Below are 17,997 nucleotides of genomic sequence, written 5' to 3' on the forward strand. Positions count from 1 at the left end.
CCAATCCTATATAACCAGCTTCCTTGGTGGACATCTTTATGTGTCCCTCTCAGGTACCTCAAACTCAGTATTGCCAAGGCCAACATTTTGCCCCATCCTTTTTTTCTTTTCTTTTCCTTTCTTTTCAGAGGGTCCTATAGAGAAATCACCCTGCTTTTTAGTTTGACTTCCCCCCCCCGCCCCATTTTTTCCTCCATAGTAAGGTCATTACTCTTAATCCACATCCTCAACTTCAACTTCTGGTGCTGCTCAATATTCACTATGTCACCAAGTTCTATCAGGTGAGTTTCTTCAACGTCTCTCTGTGCCATTATTTCCCCCGTTCCTTCAGTTCCTTTAGATTTCCTTCTAGACTCTACTAAAAACTTTCTAGATGGTTTTTCCGTTTCCCCTGCCCCAATTAATCCTCCAAAAGAGTCCTTCATATTCATCCTACTAGAACGTCAGTTTATTCCTATTATCTCAGGCTAAGGGCTCTTGGAAAGCTTCCCAATACATCCCAAACTCCTCACCAACCTAGCCACAGACTTCTGAGCATGCCTAGCCTCTGAGTACACCATGGTTCTAGCAAACAAAATGATACCGCATTCAGAAATCTCCTACCTCATGCCTTTTCATCCAAAAATTTCTACTTCTGTCATCATTCCTGAAATAATTAGTGATGTATATTAATGGCAGTTAAGACCTGATTGTTAAGTGAGTTCTTGGTCACACAGGGCTTGTGCACTCACTCCCACAGAATCCTTAACATCTCACTAGTTTTTTCCCCTCCACCTAGTTTAGGAAGTTCTCGTAGGCAAGAATGGTTCCAGATTCATTTTTGGTTATCAGTACAAACTGTAAGGCCTGATATGTAGTGCAAGCTTGAGAAATAAGTAACTAAACAGCTGACACTAAAGGTAAAGTTTTGAATGAAGGATGGGCCATCAGCGCCATGAGCACCACTCACCCTTCCGGTTCATCCCCATCTGGAGGCATTTGAGCAGGCGGCAGTACTGGCACCTGTTCCTCTGCTTCCGAGACATGACACAGTTCTTGTCACGACTGCATCGATATACCCGTTTGTTGCAAATGCTCCGCTTGAAAAACCCTTTGCAGCCCTCACAGGAGATGATCCCATAGTGCAAGCCTGTAGCGCGGTCCCCACAAATGAGACAGGTTCGTTGTTCAGCCCGATCATCTGGAACAGAAACTGATCATGTTCGAGTTAGAACACAGTGGAAATAATGGTTTTAAGCCTACAGTTCCTAAAGTGAGCAACTCTCTTCTGGGTAGATTAAGACCACCACTATCTCCAGGCTAAAGGGCAAATAGGGGGCCCATCTTTGGAGCTTTGTCCCAGGAGTAGTCCCTGTATCTATGGTTGCAGATACCACAACACAGTCTACCCAAACTCTTTCTCCTGGGTTTCATCAACACTTGGATCAGTATCTAAGACTGAAACCTACAAAGTATCTTTGACTCCTCTATCACCCTCACCCTGCTCATCTATAACTCATCAATTCTACCCTGTAAGAGCATGGTAAGGATTACTTACCATATATGTAAGTGCCTCAAACATGATATATAGCCAATAAATGACAGCTGTAATTAAGTTCTAACCATGCCCAACTAAGCCAGTCAGCCAGACATCCAGTCAATAAATATTTACTGTGCAACTCTTCTATCCCGGGAACTGCTGTAAGGCATGAATATGGCAGTGAACAGAAGTCCCTGGTGAAGCTTACACTCTAGCAGAATATCTATTCTGTGTCCAGGCCCTGTGCTAGGACATAAATAAATCGTCATGATCCCCAGAGTCATGGAACTCACTGACTAGCAACAAACAAGTTACTTGAGGAGGAAATTCAGAATAGAGTATAGCTCTTCACCTCCTCTTCCTTTAAACTGCATTTACTCAGGACCAAGCAACTGCTAAAGAGCAGGCACATGACAAAAAAGCACCCTGCGAACTGTGATGTGAAGCTATGCCAGCAGGTACAAGAAATCACCAGGGAAGGTTCTGATCAGAGGCCAAGACAAGAAATCAGATATTTGAACCTCACTCCTGAGTAAGAGGCAAGGTATAATAATCAAGAATGTCATTAGAGAGCCAGGCGTGATGGCACACACCTGTAGTCTCAGCTACTGAGGAGGCTGAAGCAGGAGGACTGCTTGAGCCTAAGAGTTTGAGGCTGCAGTGAGCTATGACTGTACCACTGCATTCCAGCCTAAGTGACGGCATGACCATGTCTCTTAAAAAACAAACAAAAGCAAAGGCGCGTCATTATACCATGAATTAGAGACCCCTTATAATTAGAGAGATTCTAATTTGAATCCTAGCTCTGACACTAGCTGGGTGAACTAGGGAAAAATTGATCTTCTTTACTTTTTTCATTTCTCTCATCTGTTAAATGGTGATTATAATAATACCTATATCCCATGGATAAAGTTCTCATTGCAGTGTGTGGGCTGTAACAGACATTTGATAACTGTCAGCTATTATTTTCTTTATTATTACCCCAGCAGGTACACATTTAATGTGATAATGACATTCCTGAAAAGAAAGGCTTTTGAAGGCAATGTTAACGGAGGGTCATGGTAGTATACATAGGAGGGATGCAGAGAAAGGAGGAGGTTTGCATTTCTGGAGCCCTTATTATATGCCAACTTTTGAGATGATTCTTTATGACTGCCATCTGTAGTAAGCAGAATAATTGCGACCCACAGATATCAGGTCCTAATCCCTGGAACCTGTAAAATGCTACCTTATAAAGGAAAAAGGGTATTTGTAGATGTGATTAAATTAAGAATCTTGCCTTAGGGGGTTATTCTGAATTATACGGATGGGCCCTAAATACAATCACAAGTGTCTTCATAAGACAGAGGCAGAGGGAGATCTGATAAAGATAGTAGAGAAGAAGAAACACATAATATGCAGAAGAGAAGGCCATATGAAGACAGAGACAGAAATTGGCTACCAACCAAGGAATGATGGCAGTCACCAGAAGTTGGAAGAGGCAAGGAACCAATTCTCCCCTAGAGATACTGAAAGGATTGTGGCTCTGCAAACACCTTCATTTCAGCCCAGGAATACTGATTTTTTTTTTTTTTTTTTTTTTTTTTTTGAGAGGGAGTCTTGCTCTGTCGCCCAGGTTGGCGTGCAGTGGCTCAATCTCGGCTCACTGCAACCTCCACCTCCTGGGTTCAAGCAATTCTCCTGCCTCAGATTCCTAAGTAGCTGGGATTACAGGCACCTGCCACTATGCCCTAATTTTTGTATTTTTATTAGAGACAAGGTTTTACCATGTTGGCCAGGCTGGTCTTGAATTCCTGACCTCAAGTGATCTGCACACCTCAGCCTCCCAAAGTGCTGGAATTAGAGGCATGAGCCACCATGCCCAGTCTGATTTTGGATTTATGGCTTCTCTTCCAGTAAGAGAGTAAATTTTTGTTGCTTTAAGGCATGAGTTTGTGGTAATTTGTTAGATAGCAGCACAGGAAACGAATATACCTTTTTTTCTCCCCCCCCAAACAGGGAAACAGGCAATATTATGACTTGTCCAAAGTCACTCGGCAAACAGCAGGTATTCAGAGAAGTAAATATATGAGATTATACAACCAGGGAAATGGAGAACAACAGATACGGAAAGACTGTCTAGGTTCTTGCGGACTCTACAGTTCTTGGTTACAGACTTTTCTAAGGCTTGTATGCACTACCTGTGATAAAACAGCACAGTGACAAACTGAAGTAACCACGTTATTATAATATAATCTTCCTTTTTTTCTTTTGGGTTTTTCTTTTTCTTTTGTCTGAGACAAAGTCTTACTCTGTAGCCCAGGCTGGAGTGCAGTGGTGCAAACTCTGCTCACTGCAACCTCTGCCTCCCAGGTTCCAGTTCAAGCAATTCTCCTGCCTCAGCCTCCTGAATAGCTGAAATTACAGGAACATACCACCATGGCCGGCTAATTTTTGTATTTTTAGTAGAGATGGGGTTTCACCATGTTGGCCAGGTTGGTCTTGAACTCCTGACCTCGTGATCCACCCACCTTGGCCTCCCAAAGTTCTGGGATTACAGGCGTGAGCCACAGCGCCCGGCCAATCCTCCTTCTTTTCTTTCTTAAGTGAGTTTCTGTTGTTTGCAAAACAAACAAACAAACAAAATACAAAAAACCCTATTAAGAAAAAAAAGATACCCTATAAAAATGGCCCTGGTGTAATGAGTATTCCTTTCATTTTTCCTTTTGAAAGCATAAAGAAAGCTCAAGATAAACATTATAGAAAAGTTACAATAGCAAATTTTAAAAATGAAAACAGGTAAAGCCAAAAAGGCAAAATGAATAGCATAAAAATAGCACCCACTATGTTTGAGATGGGATTTCCTAGAGCGCTGAAAAGGCCTGGAAATGAAATTGTTGGGAAATCATGATTGGCTATAGAAGAATCTAAATTTTCTAATTTTAAAACCTGCAGTGTTCTTTTAGGTATGATTATAATGTAAACCAGAGCCTTATTAGAATAGACTTAAAAACAGTTATAATGAATATATCCACAAGGACCACACCTTCCTTTCTTCACTGATATGATTTCACTGAACACCCACCACAGCTAGGTAGGCTTTACTTCACTGACTCATGTAATCTTCAAATCCCATATATAGGTGGGTACAATTGTTATTACCCTTTTGTAAGTGATGAAGTGGAGGCTCCAAAATGGTTAAACAATTTGTCCACCTACAAAGTGGCTGACCCTGAACCACCAGTATCAGAACTGAAGTTCAATAACCTCTTCATAAAGCATTCCTATGGCATTCTGTGTAGCACTTGGATCCAGAGCAAAGAACCCACAGAATGACAATCAAATACAGACCTGTTAAGAACCTGCTCATGTCTCGTAACACTGCTTGCTTTTCTCATGATATACTTTTTAAAGGGCACACTAAAGACTAAAGGGCCATATTTCTTTAAGGAGCCTGGAGCCCTAGGACTGCTTCTCTGTCTCGCTATAGCTATTCTTACTGCCTGCCATGTTCGGTTTATTCAAAAAATGGTCTATGCCATGGATGAGGAACTAATTCAAAAGGGAGTTTCTCAATGGTAAAAAAGAAAGGCTCTCTCCAGATCAATCTAGTAGCCCTTCAAAGAAGCATTTGGAAAACTTCTCTCCCAGTATGTGAAAAATAACAACCACAGAATCAGCTATTGTTAACTGACTATTTAGGTGCTATGCTCTGGCCAAACACTTAACATACATTATTGTGCTGAATAATCACAATTATTCCTAAATCAGGTGCCCTCAACATTTTCCAGATCAGGAAATGGAGGCCCATGAGGTGCTATCACTCCCTAATAGTCATCCAGCTAGTAAGGGAAGGCTGGAAGCCCCAAAAGTCTATGTTCCTAACCATTACATTCTTTGGCCACAGCAAGGCAAATCTATACATTCTACATGCAGGTAAGTCGGGCCCTTCCCCACTGAAAACCAACCAACCAACCAACCAACCTAAAAAGCCAAGGTCCCCCTTTGTAAATGAACAAACTGAAGTAAATACCCCTAATCGTGCCTGGCCAGATGTCAGATACAGATTTCTGCACCTCCTATTGGCCAAGGATTTGAAGGGTATTTATAGCATCTTTACATTCATTATCTTGCTGGCATCAGGCCAAGGTAAGGGTTATTCTTATCTTATAGATAAGGCAAAAAACATTCAATGAGAACCAACTCTGTACCATGCAATGTGCAAGAAGTTTTTACATACACTATTCACCGCAGTAATTTCGAGAGGTATTATTCCTATATTACTGAATCTGGAATCTTAAGAGTTAGAAAGAGCCTTAGAAATTGCCCTGAAGAGATCTTTACCTAAGGCATGAATTCCCTCCACAATGTTCCAAGACAAAGAGTTGCCCCATCCTCTTACTTAACACATCTCCAGTGACTCCATAAGGCACTTCATTCCATTCATTCTATTTTTAGACAGTTATAATGGTTCAAAGGCTTTTCTTTACATGGAGCCAAACCTGAAGCTTCCCCCACTGCCCTGAATAATGTGTTCATGGGTAAAAAATAAATGTACAATCTAACCTAACTCATATATAAACGATTTAGAGATTTAAAGATAATAGGCCGGGCGCGGTAGCTCACGCCTGTAACCCCAGCACTGGGAGGCCGAGGCGGGCGGATCACGAGGTCAGGAGATTGAGACCATCCTGGCTAACACGGTGAAACCCCGTCTCTAGTAAAAATACAAAAAATCAGCCGGGCGTGGTGGTGGGCGCCTGTAGTCCCAGCTACGCAGGAGGCTGAGGCAGGAGAATGGCGTGAACCTGGGAGGCGGAGCTTGCAGTGAGCCGAGATTGCGCCACTGTACTCCAGCCTGGGTGACAGAGCGAGACTCCGTCTCAAAAAAAAATAAAATAAAATAAAGTAAAGATAATAATGGAGTTTTCAGGCCGGGAGCGGTGGCTCACGCCTGTTAGCCCAGCACTTTGGGAGGCCGAGGAGAGTAGATCACCTGAGGTCAGGAGTTCAAGACCCGCCTGGCCAACATGGCGAAACCCCATCTCTACTAAAAATACAAAAAATTAGCCGGGCATGGTGGCACGTGCCTGTAATCCCAGCCACTCGGGAGGCTGAGGCAGGAGAATTACTTGAACCCGGGATGCAGAGGTTGCAGTGAGCCAAGATCGCGCCACTGAACTCCAGCCTGGGCGACAGAATGAGACTCCATCAAAAAAGAAAATAATAATAATAAAATAACGGAGGATGCGTGTGGTGGCTCATGCCTGTAATTCCAACACTTTGGGAGGCCGAGGCGGGCGGATCATGAGGTCAAGAGATTGAGACCATTCTGGGCAACATGGTGAAACCCTGTCTCTACTAAAAATACAAACATTAGCTGAGCGTGGTGGCGCTCGCCTGTAGTCCCAGCTACTCTGGAGGCTGAGGCAGGAGAATTGCTTGAACCCAGGAGGCGGAGGTTGCAGTGAGTTGAGACTGCGCCACTGCACTCCAGCCTGGTAACTGAGCGAGACTCGGTCTAAAAATAAATAAATAAATAAATAAAAATAAATTTAAAAAAATTATAATAATAGAGTTTCCAATTGTGATTTTTTTCCTTCTCATTTCTTAGTCTTAATGAATTATATAGTATAGGCCAGGGGCACACTTTGGGAGGCCAAGGTGGGCGGATCATGAGGTCAGGAGATCGAGACCATCCTGGCTAACACAGTGAAACTCCGTCCCCACTAAAAATAAAAAATAAAAAAATAAATAAATTAGCTGGGAGTGGTGGTGGACGCCTGTAGCCCCAGCTACTCAGGAGGCTGAAGCAGGAGAATGGTGTGAACCTGGGAGGTGGAGCTTGAAGTGAGCCAAGATCGTGCCACGGCACTCCAGCCTGGGTGACAGAGCAAGACTCTGTCTCAAAAAAAAACCAAAAACCAAAAACAAAAACAAAACAACAAAAAAAACCCCACCTCATATCGTATCAAAATCTCTTTTAAAATGAAGTATCCAGAACTGAATGATTTTTCTTAATATCATTTAAGACTGAATTAATTTTGCTTATATGTTTCTGCAGCTAGCAACACCAGTAAGTACATACATTTTACAATGACTGAATCTCTGTGACATGCCACACATTTTATAATGGGAAAAACTGATGCTGAAAGAGGTAAATAATCTTCATTACACAACCAGCCAGGAGAAGAGCTGGAATTGCAATTCATGATCTTCCAATTCTAAGACTGCTATATTTTCTTTCTTTTTTTTTTTTTTTTTGAGGCGGAGTCTCGCTCTGTCGCCCAGGCTGGAGTGCAGTGGCGCGATCTCAGCTCACTGCAAGCTCCGCCTCCCGGGTTTACGCCATTCTCCTGCCTCAGCCTCCCGAGTAGCTGGGACTACAGGCGCCGCCACCACGCCCGGCTAATTTTTTTTTGTATTTTTAGTAGAGACGGGGTTTCACTGTGTTAGCCAGGATGGTCTCGATCTCCTGACCTCGTGATCCGCCCGTCTCGGCCTCCCAAAGTGCTGGGATTACAGGCTTGAGCCACCGCGCCCGGCCGACTGCTATATTTTCAATCCTCCTTGCCACCTCCTACTCAACCACATACATACTTAATTCACATCTGTTTCACAGGCACCTAAAACCTGAAGTATTTGCCACACATACCACTAACTGATATCTTTCTTATTCCATTCTTGGGAAGCAGAATGCTGAACCCAGGGGTAGGACTTTACATTTGCCCTTGATCCATTTTAGATTTATATAATAAATTCTGCATGCCATTCTGGTCTATTGAAATCTTTGGGGATCTGGGTCCTGCCACCTAATATATTATTTCTTCCATCTCCTTCTTGTCTACATGTGTGGTCAGTGTTACATTATTTTCATTTCTATCCTTAAAACAGTATTAAACACAATGTGGCCTTCTGGGCAAAACACTGAAGTCCTTTCTTTAATCTGACTTAACCATTAGCATTCTGGAAATAGTTATTCAATTGGTTTTGTCTTTTATTTTTTCTTTTTTGAGATGGAGTTCCGCTCTTGTCGCCCAGGCTGGAGTGCAATGGCGCAATCTTGGCTCACTGCAACCTCAGCCTCCCAGGTTCAAGTGATTCTCCTGCCTTAGCCTCCCAAGTAGCTGGGATTACAGGCGTGTGCCACCATGCCTGGCTAATTTTTGTATTTTTAGTAGAGACGGGGTTTCACTATGTTGGCCAGGCTGGTCGCAAACTCCTGACCTCAGGTGATCCACCCGTCTCAGCTTCCCAGAGTGCTGAGATTACAGGCAGGAGTCACTGTGCTTGCCCCCAAAACAATTTTTAACAAACTTTAAACTTCAATTGATGAGACTGGGATTAGGTGAATAGATATAAGATATACACTGCAATCAAGGGGACAGGCTTGGGTGGCAATGTAGAGTTGATCTCAGGGCCCATGGCTAGGTAAGCCTCAACTTGTGGATAGAAATGAAAATGACAGGCTGAGCACTGTAGTCCCAGCACTTTGGGAGACTGAAGTGGGTGGACTGCTTGAGGCCAGGAGTTCGAGACCATCCTGGGTAACATGGTGAAACCCTGTCTCCCCGCCAAGATACAAAAATTAGCCAGGCATGGTGGTGTGTGTCTGCAGTCCCAGTTTCTTGTGAAGTGAGGTGGGAGGATCACTTGAGCCTGGGAAGTGAAGGCTGCAGTGATCCGTGTTCCTGCCATTGTGCTCCAACCTGGGCAACACAGAAAGACCCTGTCTCAAAAAAAGACAGAAGTTGGCGGGACAAATTTCTGGAACACAGGCAACAGAACAGAATAATTAAAAACTTGGGTTCTAGAATCAGAATCTAGGCTCTGTCACTTGCTAGTAGTGTGTCTTTAAGTTTCTTAACCTATTTAGATGTACCTCAGTTTCCAGATAATAGAATGTGGATATTATTATTTTCAAAAGAACTGTTGTGAGGCCAGCCACAGTGGCTCATGCCTGTGATCCCAGCACTTCAAGACCAGCCTGGGAAACATGGCAAAACCCTGTCTCTACAAAAAATGCAAAACATTAGCCAGGCATGGTGGTGCGCCTATAGTCCCAGCTACCCAGGGGGAGGCTGATGTAGGAGTATCACCTGAGCCCAGGTGGTCGAAGATGCAGTGAGCTGTGACCATGCCACTGCACTCCAGCCTAGGGGACGATGGAATGAGATCCCATTTCTAAAAACAAAACAAACAAAAACAACTGTTTGAGAATCAATAAGGCAATAGATTACCCATAAATGACACACAGCTCTACCTTCCTCATAGTCTGTAATAGAATAAAATAGCTTTGCAAAGTGTAAGGGTTAGACAAAATTGTTGCTTAATAATAGTTTTTCTTTTTTTAACCTAAAAGACAAAAAAATTGGCAGGACACGGTGGCTCACACCTGTAATCCTAACACTTTTGGAGGCCGAGGTGGTCAGATTACTTGAGGTCAGGAGTTCGAGACCAGCCTGGCTTTTACGGTGAAACCTGTCTCTACTAAAAATACAAGAATCAGCCACGCATAGTGGTATGGGCCTGTAATCCCAGCTACTCAGGAGGCTGAGGCAGAAAAATTGCTTGAACCCGGGAGGTGGAGGTTGCAGTGAGCTGAGATTGCACCACTGCACTCCAGCCTGGGTGACAGAGTGAGACTCCATCTCAAAAACAAAAACAAACAAACAAACAAAAAAACACCACTTTAAATTTTTTTTTTTTTTTTTTTTTGAGACAGAGTCTCACTCTGTTGCCCAGGCTGGAGTGCAGTGGTGCAATCTCGGCTCACTGCAAGCTCCGCCTCCCGGGTTCATGCCATTCTCCTGCCTCAGCCTGCCGTGTAGCTGGGATTACAGGCGCCCGCCACCGCACCTGGCTAATTTTTTGTATTTTTAGTGGAGACGGGGTTTCACTGTGTTAGCCAGGATGGTCTCGATCTCCTGACCTGGTGATCCGCCCGGCTCGGCCTCCCAAAGTGCTGGGATTACAGGCGTGAGCCACCGTGCCCAGCCTAAAAAATTTATCAGCACCAGTCAGGCTGGTAGCAGGGGAAAGTAATGACAGATTTCCTAGAGGAAGTGAATTCTGAAGTACAAATACTAGTTAGACAACTGAAGGTGGAAGAGTGGGTGTAGACAAAGAAACAATTGGGATATAAAGTCATGTCTTAAATTTGGTGCTGGAAAACTCCTCTCCAACTTGGGTTTCCTCTGAGAAGAATCTCATTCCTCTCTAAAAGAGCCGACATAGTTCACTAAGTTTCAGAAAGACTATCAAGAAGAGTTGTTACAGAAGTAGCCACAGATATAATATCAGGCTATGTTTTACCCCTTTGTATGTAAAAGTCATGATCTGCCCACAGTTTTATTCCTGCAAAATATTCTATATATTGCTGGTTACCATAACTAAACACAAGCATTATTAGAAAAAAGGTAACATGCTTGGTCTTTGCTATAGACTTTCAAGCCTTAGGGTCAATGTAAAGTGGTTTTTGTTTTTGTTTTTTCTTTAAGATAGAGGGCTTATGTCGCCTAGGCTGGAGTGCAGTGGCTATTCACAATTGTAATCATAGCACTCTGCAGTCTTGAACGCCTGACCTCAAGTGACCCTCACACCTCGCCTCCCGAGTAGCCGGGACTACAGACATGCACAACTGCACCTGGCAAGAGTTTTTTAAGTCAGAGATTATTCTAGCATAGGTAACAGAAGTATCATATTAAATTTCATTTCTTAAACTCCTGCTGATAAATAAGAGCAGATCCAGAGCTCAGTTAGGGTCTCTATGGACACATATTTTCAGAGGCAAAAATGTCAAATTCAAAGGAAATAAAATGATAAATTAAGCTGCTGATATGGTTGGCCTAGAAGATTAGTAACAATCTGAACCAGCTACAGAGCCCTAGCAACATTTCTTCAGAGCACCACTAACACGTGTCTGCTCAAATAAATGGACATGCCTATCTCCACATCATTTAGCAAGAACAAAAAGTAAATGAGGATAAAGAGATTTATAAATGAATCTAGTCATCGATCTGACCAGAATTGTACAATTTAGGGTCTTGTTTTACAAAAGCTGCAGGACTTCTCAGTCACACCTAACCAAGGTTATGGTGCAGGAAGGTTTTGATTAAAGACGTTAACAGTAAAATCTGACACAATGAATGCTATAGAGAAGATACACAATTTGTTGAATGAATGAATGAGCAGTAAATGAACAAATGGTAAGGCTTGGTGCAGTGTTTTCCAAATTACAAGGCATAACCCATAGCATCATGTTTGGAAAAAAATGAAATGGAAAATATCAAAGTGCATCATATGTAGCAAGAAAGGGTAAAATTCTGTGAAACTTCTGTTTCAGTTAAAGTGTGTGCATTTGTGTGTCTGTGATGTGCAAGTGTGCAGTGGGGTACTGGATCACAATGTATGTAGAAGTGTAAGAAGTTTTAAACACATTGGCCTAGCATTTCAGACACAATAGTATGAACTCCAGCTCTGCCACTTGCTAGCTTTATAATTGTGGGCAAATAATTCCGTTCTCTTAGTCTAACTATTAACTGTAAAATAGAAATGATATTAGTACTCACCTCATACAGAGTTGCTAGGGATGAAATGATACAGTACACGATGGTAAGAACATGAACATGGTGCTTACTATGTACCAGATTCTGTCCTAAATTTGTTACACTGAATCAATCACTCACTCATTCCTCATAACAACTCTAAACAGACAGTCCCCTGCTTACATAAAGTTCAACTTAAGGACTTTTCTTCTTTATGATGGTGTGAAAGTGGTATGTATCCAGTAGAAACAGTACTTCCAATTTTGAATTTTCATCTTTTTCCCAAGCTAGCGATATATGATATGATACTCTCTTGCAATGCTGGGCAGCAGCAAGTCCTTGCTCTCAGTCAGGTTGAGGTGGGAGAATCATTTGAGGCCAGGAGTTCTAGACCAGCCTGGGTAACACACCAAGACCCCATCCCTACAAAAAATAAACAAATTAGCCAGGCATGGTGGCACACACCTATATGGTCCTAGCTACCTGGGATACTGAGGTGGGAGGATCCCTTGAGACCAGGAGTTTGAAGCTGAAGTGAGCTCTGATTGTGGCACTGTACTCCAGCCTGGATGACAAAGCAAGACGCTGTCTCTAAAAAAACCAAAAACAACAACAACAACAAAAAGAAAAATTCATCTTAAATAAAGCTATAAATAGTGCTTTAATTTAAAAAGTTTTTGATATAATTCAACATTATAAAACTTTTAGCAAACTAGAAACAGAAAAAAATTGAATATGATAAAGGCTATCTGAAGAAACCTATACCAACTATTACACAGAATCATAAAATGTTTAAACAAAAATGTGCTTTTCTTCTGAGACTGGATATAAGACAAGGATGGCCTATGATCAGTACTCTATCTTTATTCAACACTGTAGTGAAGGTCCCAGCCAGTGCAGACAAAATAAGAAATACATAAAAATTAACCATATTTCTATACCACACACAAACAGAAGTGAAAAATTTTAAAAGATGCCATTTACAATAGCACCAATAAATATGAAATACCCAAGGTGTAATCTAATAAAGAGATACAAGATCTCTATGGAGAAACTGTAATATACTTATTTAATATAAAGTACTTCTAAGATAAACTAAAGAAGGTTTTTAAGTAAATGGAGGGATATATGACACTCATGGATTGGAAGAGTCATTACGGTAAAGGTCTATAGATTCAGTAAGGTCCCATTCAAAATCCCCACTCTGTGTGTGTGTGTGTATAACTTGACAAGCTAATTCTGAAATGTATACGGAAATGCAAAAGAATAAAACTAGTACAGATACTTGAGAAAAGATAAGACAATCTACCATATATCAACATTTATTTTAAAGCTATAGTAATTAAAATGTTTTACTGGCTCAAAGACAAATAAAGAGACCGAAGGCATGGAATGGAGAACCCTACAACATAGCCATGCATATACGAATATTTAATTTATAAAGATGGCACTGCAGAGCACTGAGAAAAAGACAAGGCTTTTCAATGAATTGTGATGGGGCAAGTTGATATCTATATGAGAAAAAGTGAACCCCGATTCTACTGTACTCTAATTTAAGACCCAAATATCAAAGGCAAAATAATATATCTCTCAGAAGATAATAAAGAAGAATATCTTCACGACCTTGAGTTATAAAGAGATGTTTAAAAAGAAGTCAGAAGGCCAGGTGCGGTGGCTCACACCTGTAATCCCAGCACTTTGGGAGGCGGGGACGGGCAGATCATGAGGTCAGGGGATCGAGACCATCCTGGCTAACATGGTGAAACCCCACCTCTACTAAAAACACAAAAATTAGCTGGGTGTGGTGGCAGGCACCTGTAGTCCCAGATGCCCGGGAGGCTGAGGCATGAGAATTGCTTGAACCCAGGAGGCAGGGGTTGCAGTGAGCCGAGATCGTGCCATTGCACTCCAGCCTGGGTGATAGAACGAGACTGCGTCTCAAAAACAAACAAACAAACAAACAACAACAAGAAAAAGTAAGTCAGAAGAAGCATTAACCATAGAAGAAAACATTGATAAAACTGCATTAAAGTAACAAAATATAATAGAGTGAAAAGGCAAGACACAGCATGGGAGAAGATATATGTAATACACGACCTACAAAGAGCTCATATTCCAAAATACATAAAACTCCTATGTAAGAATAAGAAAAAGGCAACCCAGTAGAAAAATATGTGAGACTTGAACAGGCGTGCCACAAAGGAGGCTAAGCCACATAATCAATAAACTTATGAAAAGATGTTCAAACTTACTAGTGATCAAGGACATGCAAATTAAAACCACAATAAGATATTACATAGCCATCAAAATGACTGAAACGTAAAAAGACTTCATGTTGTGACGGCAATGTAGAAAAACTAAATTTCATATATTGTTGGTAGGACTGTTTGTTTATACAATCACCATGGAAAACGGCATGTCATTATTAAGTGGAAGGGACATCTATCCTATGATTCATTCCCAGGAATATACCCAATAAAAATGCATATACATGCATATCAGGAGGCAAGTTCAAGGATGTTCACATCAGCATGCTTTATAAAAGCCCTGAATTTAAAATAACCCAAATGTTCATCGACATTACTACAGATGGTATGCATTCAACAATGAAATACTATACAGCAATAAATATATCTGAACTACTGCAACAACACAGATGACTTGTACAAACAATGGGTGAAAGAAGTGCGAAAGCAAAGAATAAATACTATAGGATTCCATTTGTATTAAGCTTAAAATAAAACAGGCAAAGAAGGGAAAGAGACATACAGTGTTAACAGTACCGTGGTGGGGAGAAGCTTCTGGATCCTCGCAGTGTTCTGTATCTTGAAGTGGGCGGTTGCTTTACAGTAAGTCATTAAGCTGTACATTTGTATTTTATCCATTTATCTTTAAGTATTAATATTTCATAATAAAAGGCTAAAAATAAAACACAACATGGCAGAGCACTCCAAGAAAGGGAAATTATATCAGCAATGGCAAAAGGAAGGAAAACAAACGCAAGGTGTATTTGAGAGAATTGCATAGGATACTGATGTTGCATAGAGAGATCTTATGGAGGAATGGTGGGAAATATATCTTGAAAACTGGTTTGGAATAGACTGCAATCGATATTATCCGGCTGACAGAAGGCTACTGAGATGTTTGAATGGAGCCTAGAAAGGGCTTGTTGACTGACTGGACCACAGAGGAGAGATGAAGAGAGAAGGGGATAGGAAAGTGGCAGAGAGGAACAAAAGTTCTAAACCAAGGTGGCTGTGAGAAATGCGGCAACACTAACAGAAAATTGGAAAGTAAAAGCTGAGCGCGGGGCAAAATTAATGGCTTTAGTTTAAAGAGAGCATGATGGGCGAGTCAAGTGGGAATATTCTAAAGGCAACTACTTAGGGGACAATGGTCAGGGCTAAAATGAAGAATCTGGGAGTCCTCAACACATAGAACAGTTGAAGCTATGGCAACAGATCAGAACTCCAAGGGGTGGGGGTTGGGGGTCGGAGAATGTGGAGAAGCAGCAGTAGGATAAAACAGAGAGGGGAAGGCAAGCTCTTAGGGAAGTAAAGTGAGATGACATGGTCAAAGAAGAAAAGGATAGAATGTAAATCCATGATTATCAGAAATATAAGGGACAAAAGGATTCCACGAAGAAGACTCACTGTCAAATGCAACATCAAAACATATGAGGGCCAGGTGTGATAGCTCACACCTGTAATCCCAGTACTCAGGGGAGGCAGGAGCAGGAGGATAGCTTGAGCCCAGGAGTCGGAGACCACTCTAGTCAAGACAATGAGACCCTGCTCTCCACCAAAAGAAAAAACAAACAAACAAAAAAAGTGTTCAGAATAAAAAAGGCTCAAAGGTCACTACTGAGAACCACTTCGGTGAACCAGTTAGGACAAAAATCATACTGAGTTAAAAGTGAGTGGTAAAGAAATAATATAATTAGCTATACATCATGATCCATTCGGAGTGATAGAGAAAATACATTTTGTAGGAGGCAGCAACAGATTCAAGCAGATGCTTTTTAAAAATTTGCTGTCTTTTTTTTTTAACTAGTAGAGAATCATATGCATTTAAAAAAGACAAACAGGCCAGGCAAACAGGCCAGGCCTGTAATCCCAGAACTTTGGGAGGCCGGGGCGGGCAGATCACGAGGTCAAGAGATTGAGACTATCCTCGCTGACACGGTGAAACCCCATCTCTACTAAAAATACAAAAATTAGCTGGGCGTGGTGGCATGTGCCTGTAATCTCAGCTACTTTGGAGGCTGAGGCAAGAGAATTGTTTGAACTCGGGAGGCGGAGGTTGCAGTGAGCCGAGATGGCGCCACTGCACTTTAGCCTGGCAGAACAAGATTCCATCTCAAAAAAAAAAAAAAAAAAGAAAAAAAAAAGAAACATAGAAACAGTCTTGTAAGAGGAGAATGAAATGTAATCATGTAATCAAGCCATGCTTTCCAAATAAAAACTTTCATGAAAAGTAAGACAAGTTAAACATTTGTATATTTTTCTGTTATTTTATTTTTATTAAGAAAAAAATTAAGTGACTTGCCCAGGGTTAGAAAAGCAAAGTGATTCACCCAAGGACACAGCAAATCAGTGATGGAACTGAGTTTTAACCTTACTATTCTTCCAAAGATTGACTTCCCATTACATAAACTACCTCCTATGAAGGTGGGGGAAGAGAAGGATGGTTGGCATGGCAGGTATCAAGACTGAGCCTCAGGCTGGGCATGGTGGCTCATGCCTGTAATCCCAGCACTTTGGGAGGCCGAGGCGGGTGGATCATGAGGTCAGGAGATCGAGACCATCCTGGCTAACACGGTGAAACCCTGTCTCTACTAAAAATACAAATTAGCCAGGCATGGTGGCGGGCGCCTGTAGTCCCAGCTACTCGGGAGGCTGAGGCAGGAGAATGGCGTGAACCCAGGAGGCGGAGCTTGCAATGAGCCGAGACTGCGCCACTGCACTCCAGCCTGGGTGACAGAGCAAGACTCCGTCTCAAAAAAAAAAAAAAAAAAAAAAAAGACTGAGCCTCAGTACTGCTGCTGCGTCACCCATACCCCTTCTTTAAGGAAACAAATGACAGGAGTCATAACAAAATCTGTGAAACAGAGAACTACGTGCAATCTATCTTGTAAGTGAGCACGACATACCCTCCCCTTCTAGCAATCAGTTCTACCTTAATTTGGTTAAACACAGGACAAAACCTGTTACAAAAAGGCTTCATACTCTCATACCTTCACTCAGCTTTGCTGTTACAAAAATACCTCCTCCTCCCCAAGAAGGGCATTTTACCCATTCCAAGGGCTCAGGTTACGCAAATTACATTTGGAAACTGATTTTTATCAAAACCTGCTTTTCAGACTGTGATGAAGGCCAGATTTAGGAAATGGAGAGTACAGCTGCTCACTTGACCAAAATTATACTGACAACTAAGGCAATCTGGAACTTGCCTGGCTGAAGGGTATTTAAAACAAAAGGGATCTGTTTCAACTGGATTACTAGTTCCAACACTCTGCTCAGTTGTACATTCTAAAGACTGGCTCCAATCAGTTTCATGAGGTTGCCACTATCTGAAATGAAGGCCTCAGGCTGTATGGCAGAATTGAAATTGGGAACAGGTACCCTCAAAATGTCATTTGCAAACACAGAATTTAAACACAAATTAAAAAAATCATTGCACTGTTCCTCTGTTTACATACCATGTCCACTCCACCGCACATACTACCATAAAATTCCATTTCCAAAGGCCACACATGGAGTTCCTCAGAGGACATTTCTAAAATTTGACATCAGCTGAATGAAAACAAGTGAGCAATTTATAAGACTGATGGACTGTTTGGGAGTTACTCTTACTAGATCACTAGTGTGAAAGGAAAACAAAAGTCTGGGACCCCAATTTACTGTGCCAAAGGAAAAAAAAAAATTAAGCTGAAAGCTGAGTCATGCAAGA

General features: G+C 41.8%; 1 protein-coding gene across 3 annotated transcripts in view; it reads right to left on the reverse strand.

Annotated features, from left to right (window-relative positions):
• NR6A1 (nuclear receptor subfamily 6 group A member 1) overlaps positions 1 to 17,997 on the reverse strand; it is a 259,222-nt gene that overhangs the window by 37,341 nt on the left and 203,884 nt on the right. For all 3 annotated transcript variants that reach the window (XM_031654501.1, XM_031654502.1, XM_009188122.4), the window contains one exon: positions 950 to 1,192. In XM_031654501.1, the coding sequence (XP_031510361.1) occupies positions 950 to 1,192 (243 nt within the window). The remainder of the gene's footprint in view (positions 1 to 949; positions 1,193 to 17,997) is intronic.

This window comes from Papio anubis, chromosome 13 (genome assembly GCF_008728515.1).
Source record: "Papio anubis isolate 15944 chromosome 13, Panubis1.0, whole genome shotgun sequence".
Taxonomy (NCBI): Eukaryota; Metazoa; Chordata; class Mammalia; order Primates; family Cercopithecidae; genus Papio; species Papio anubis.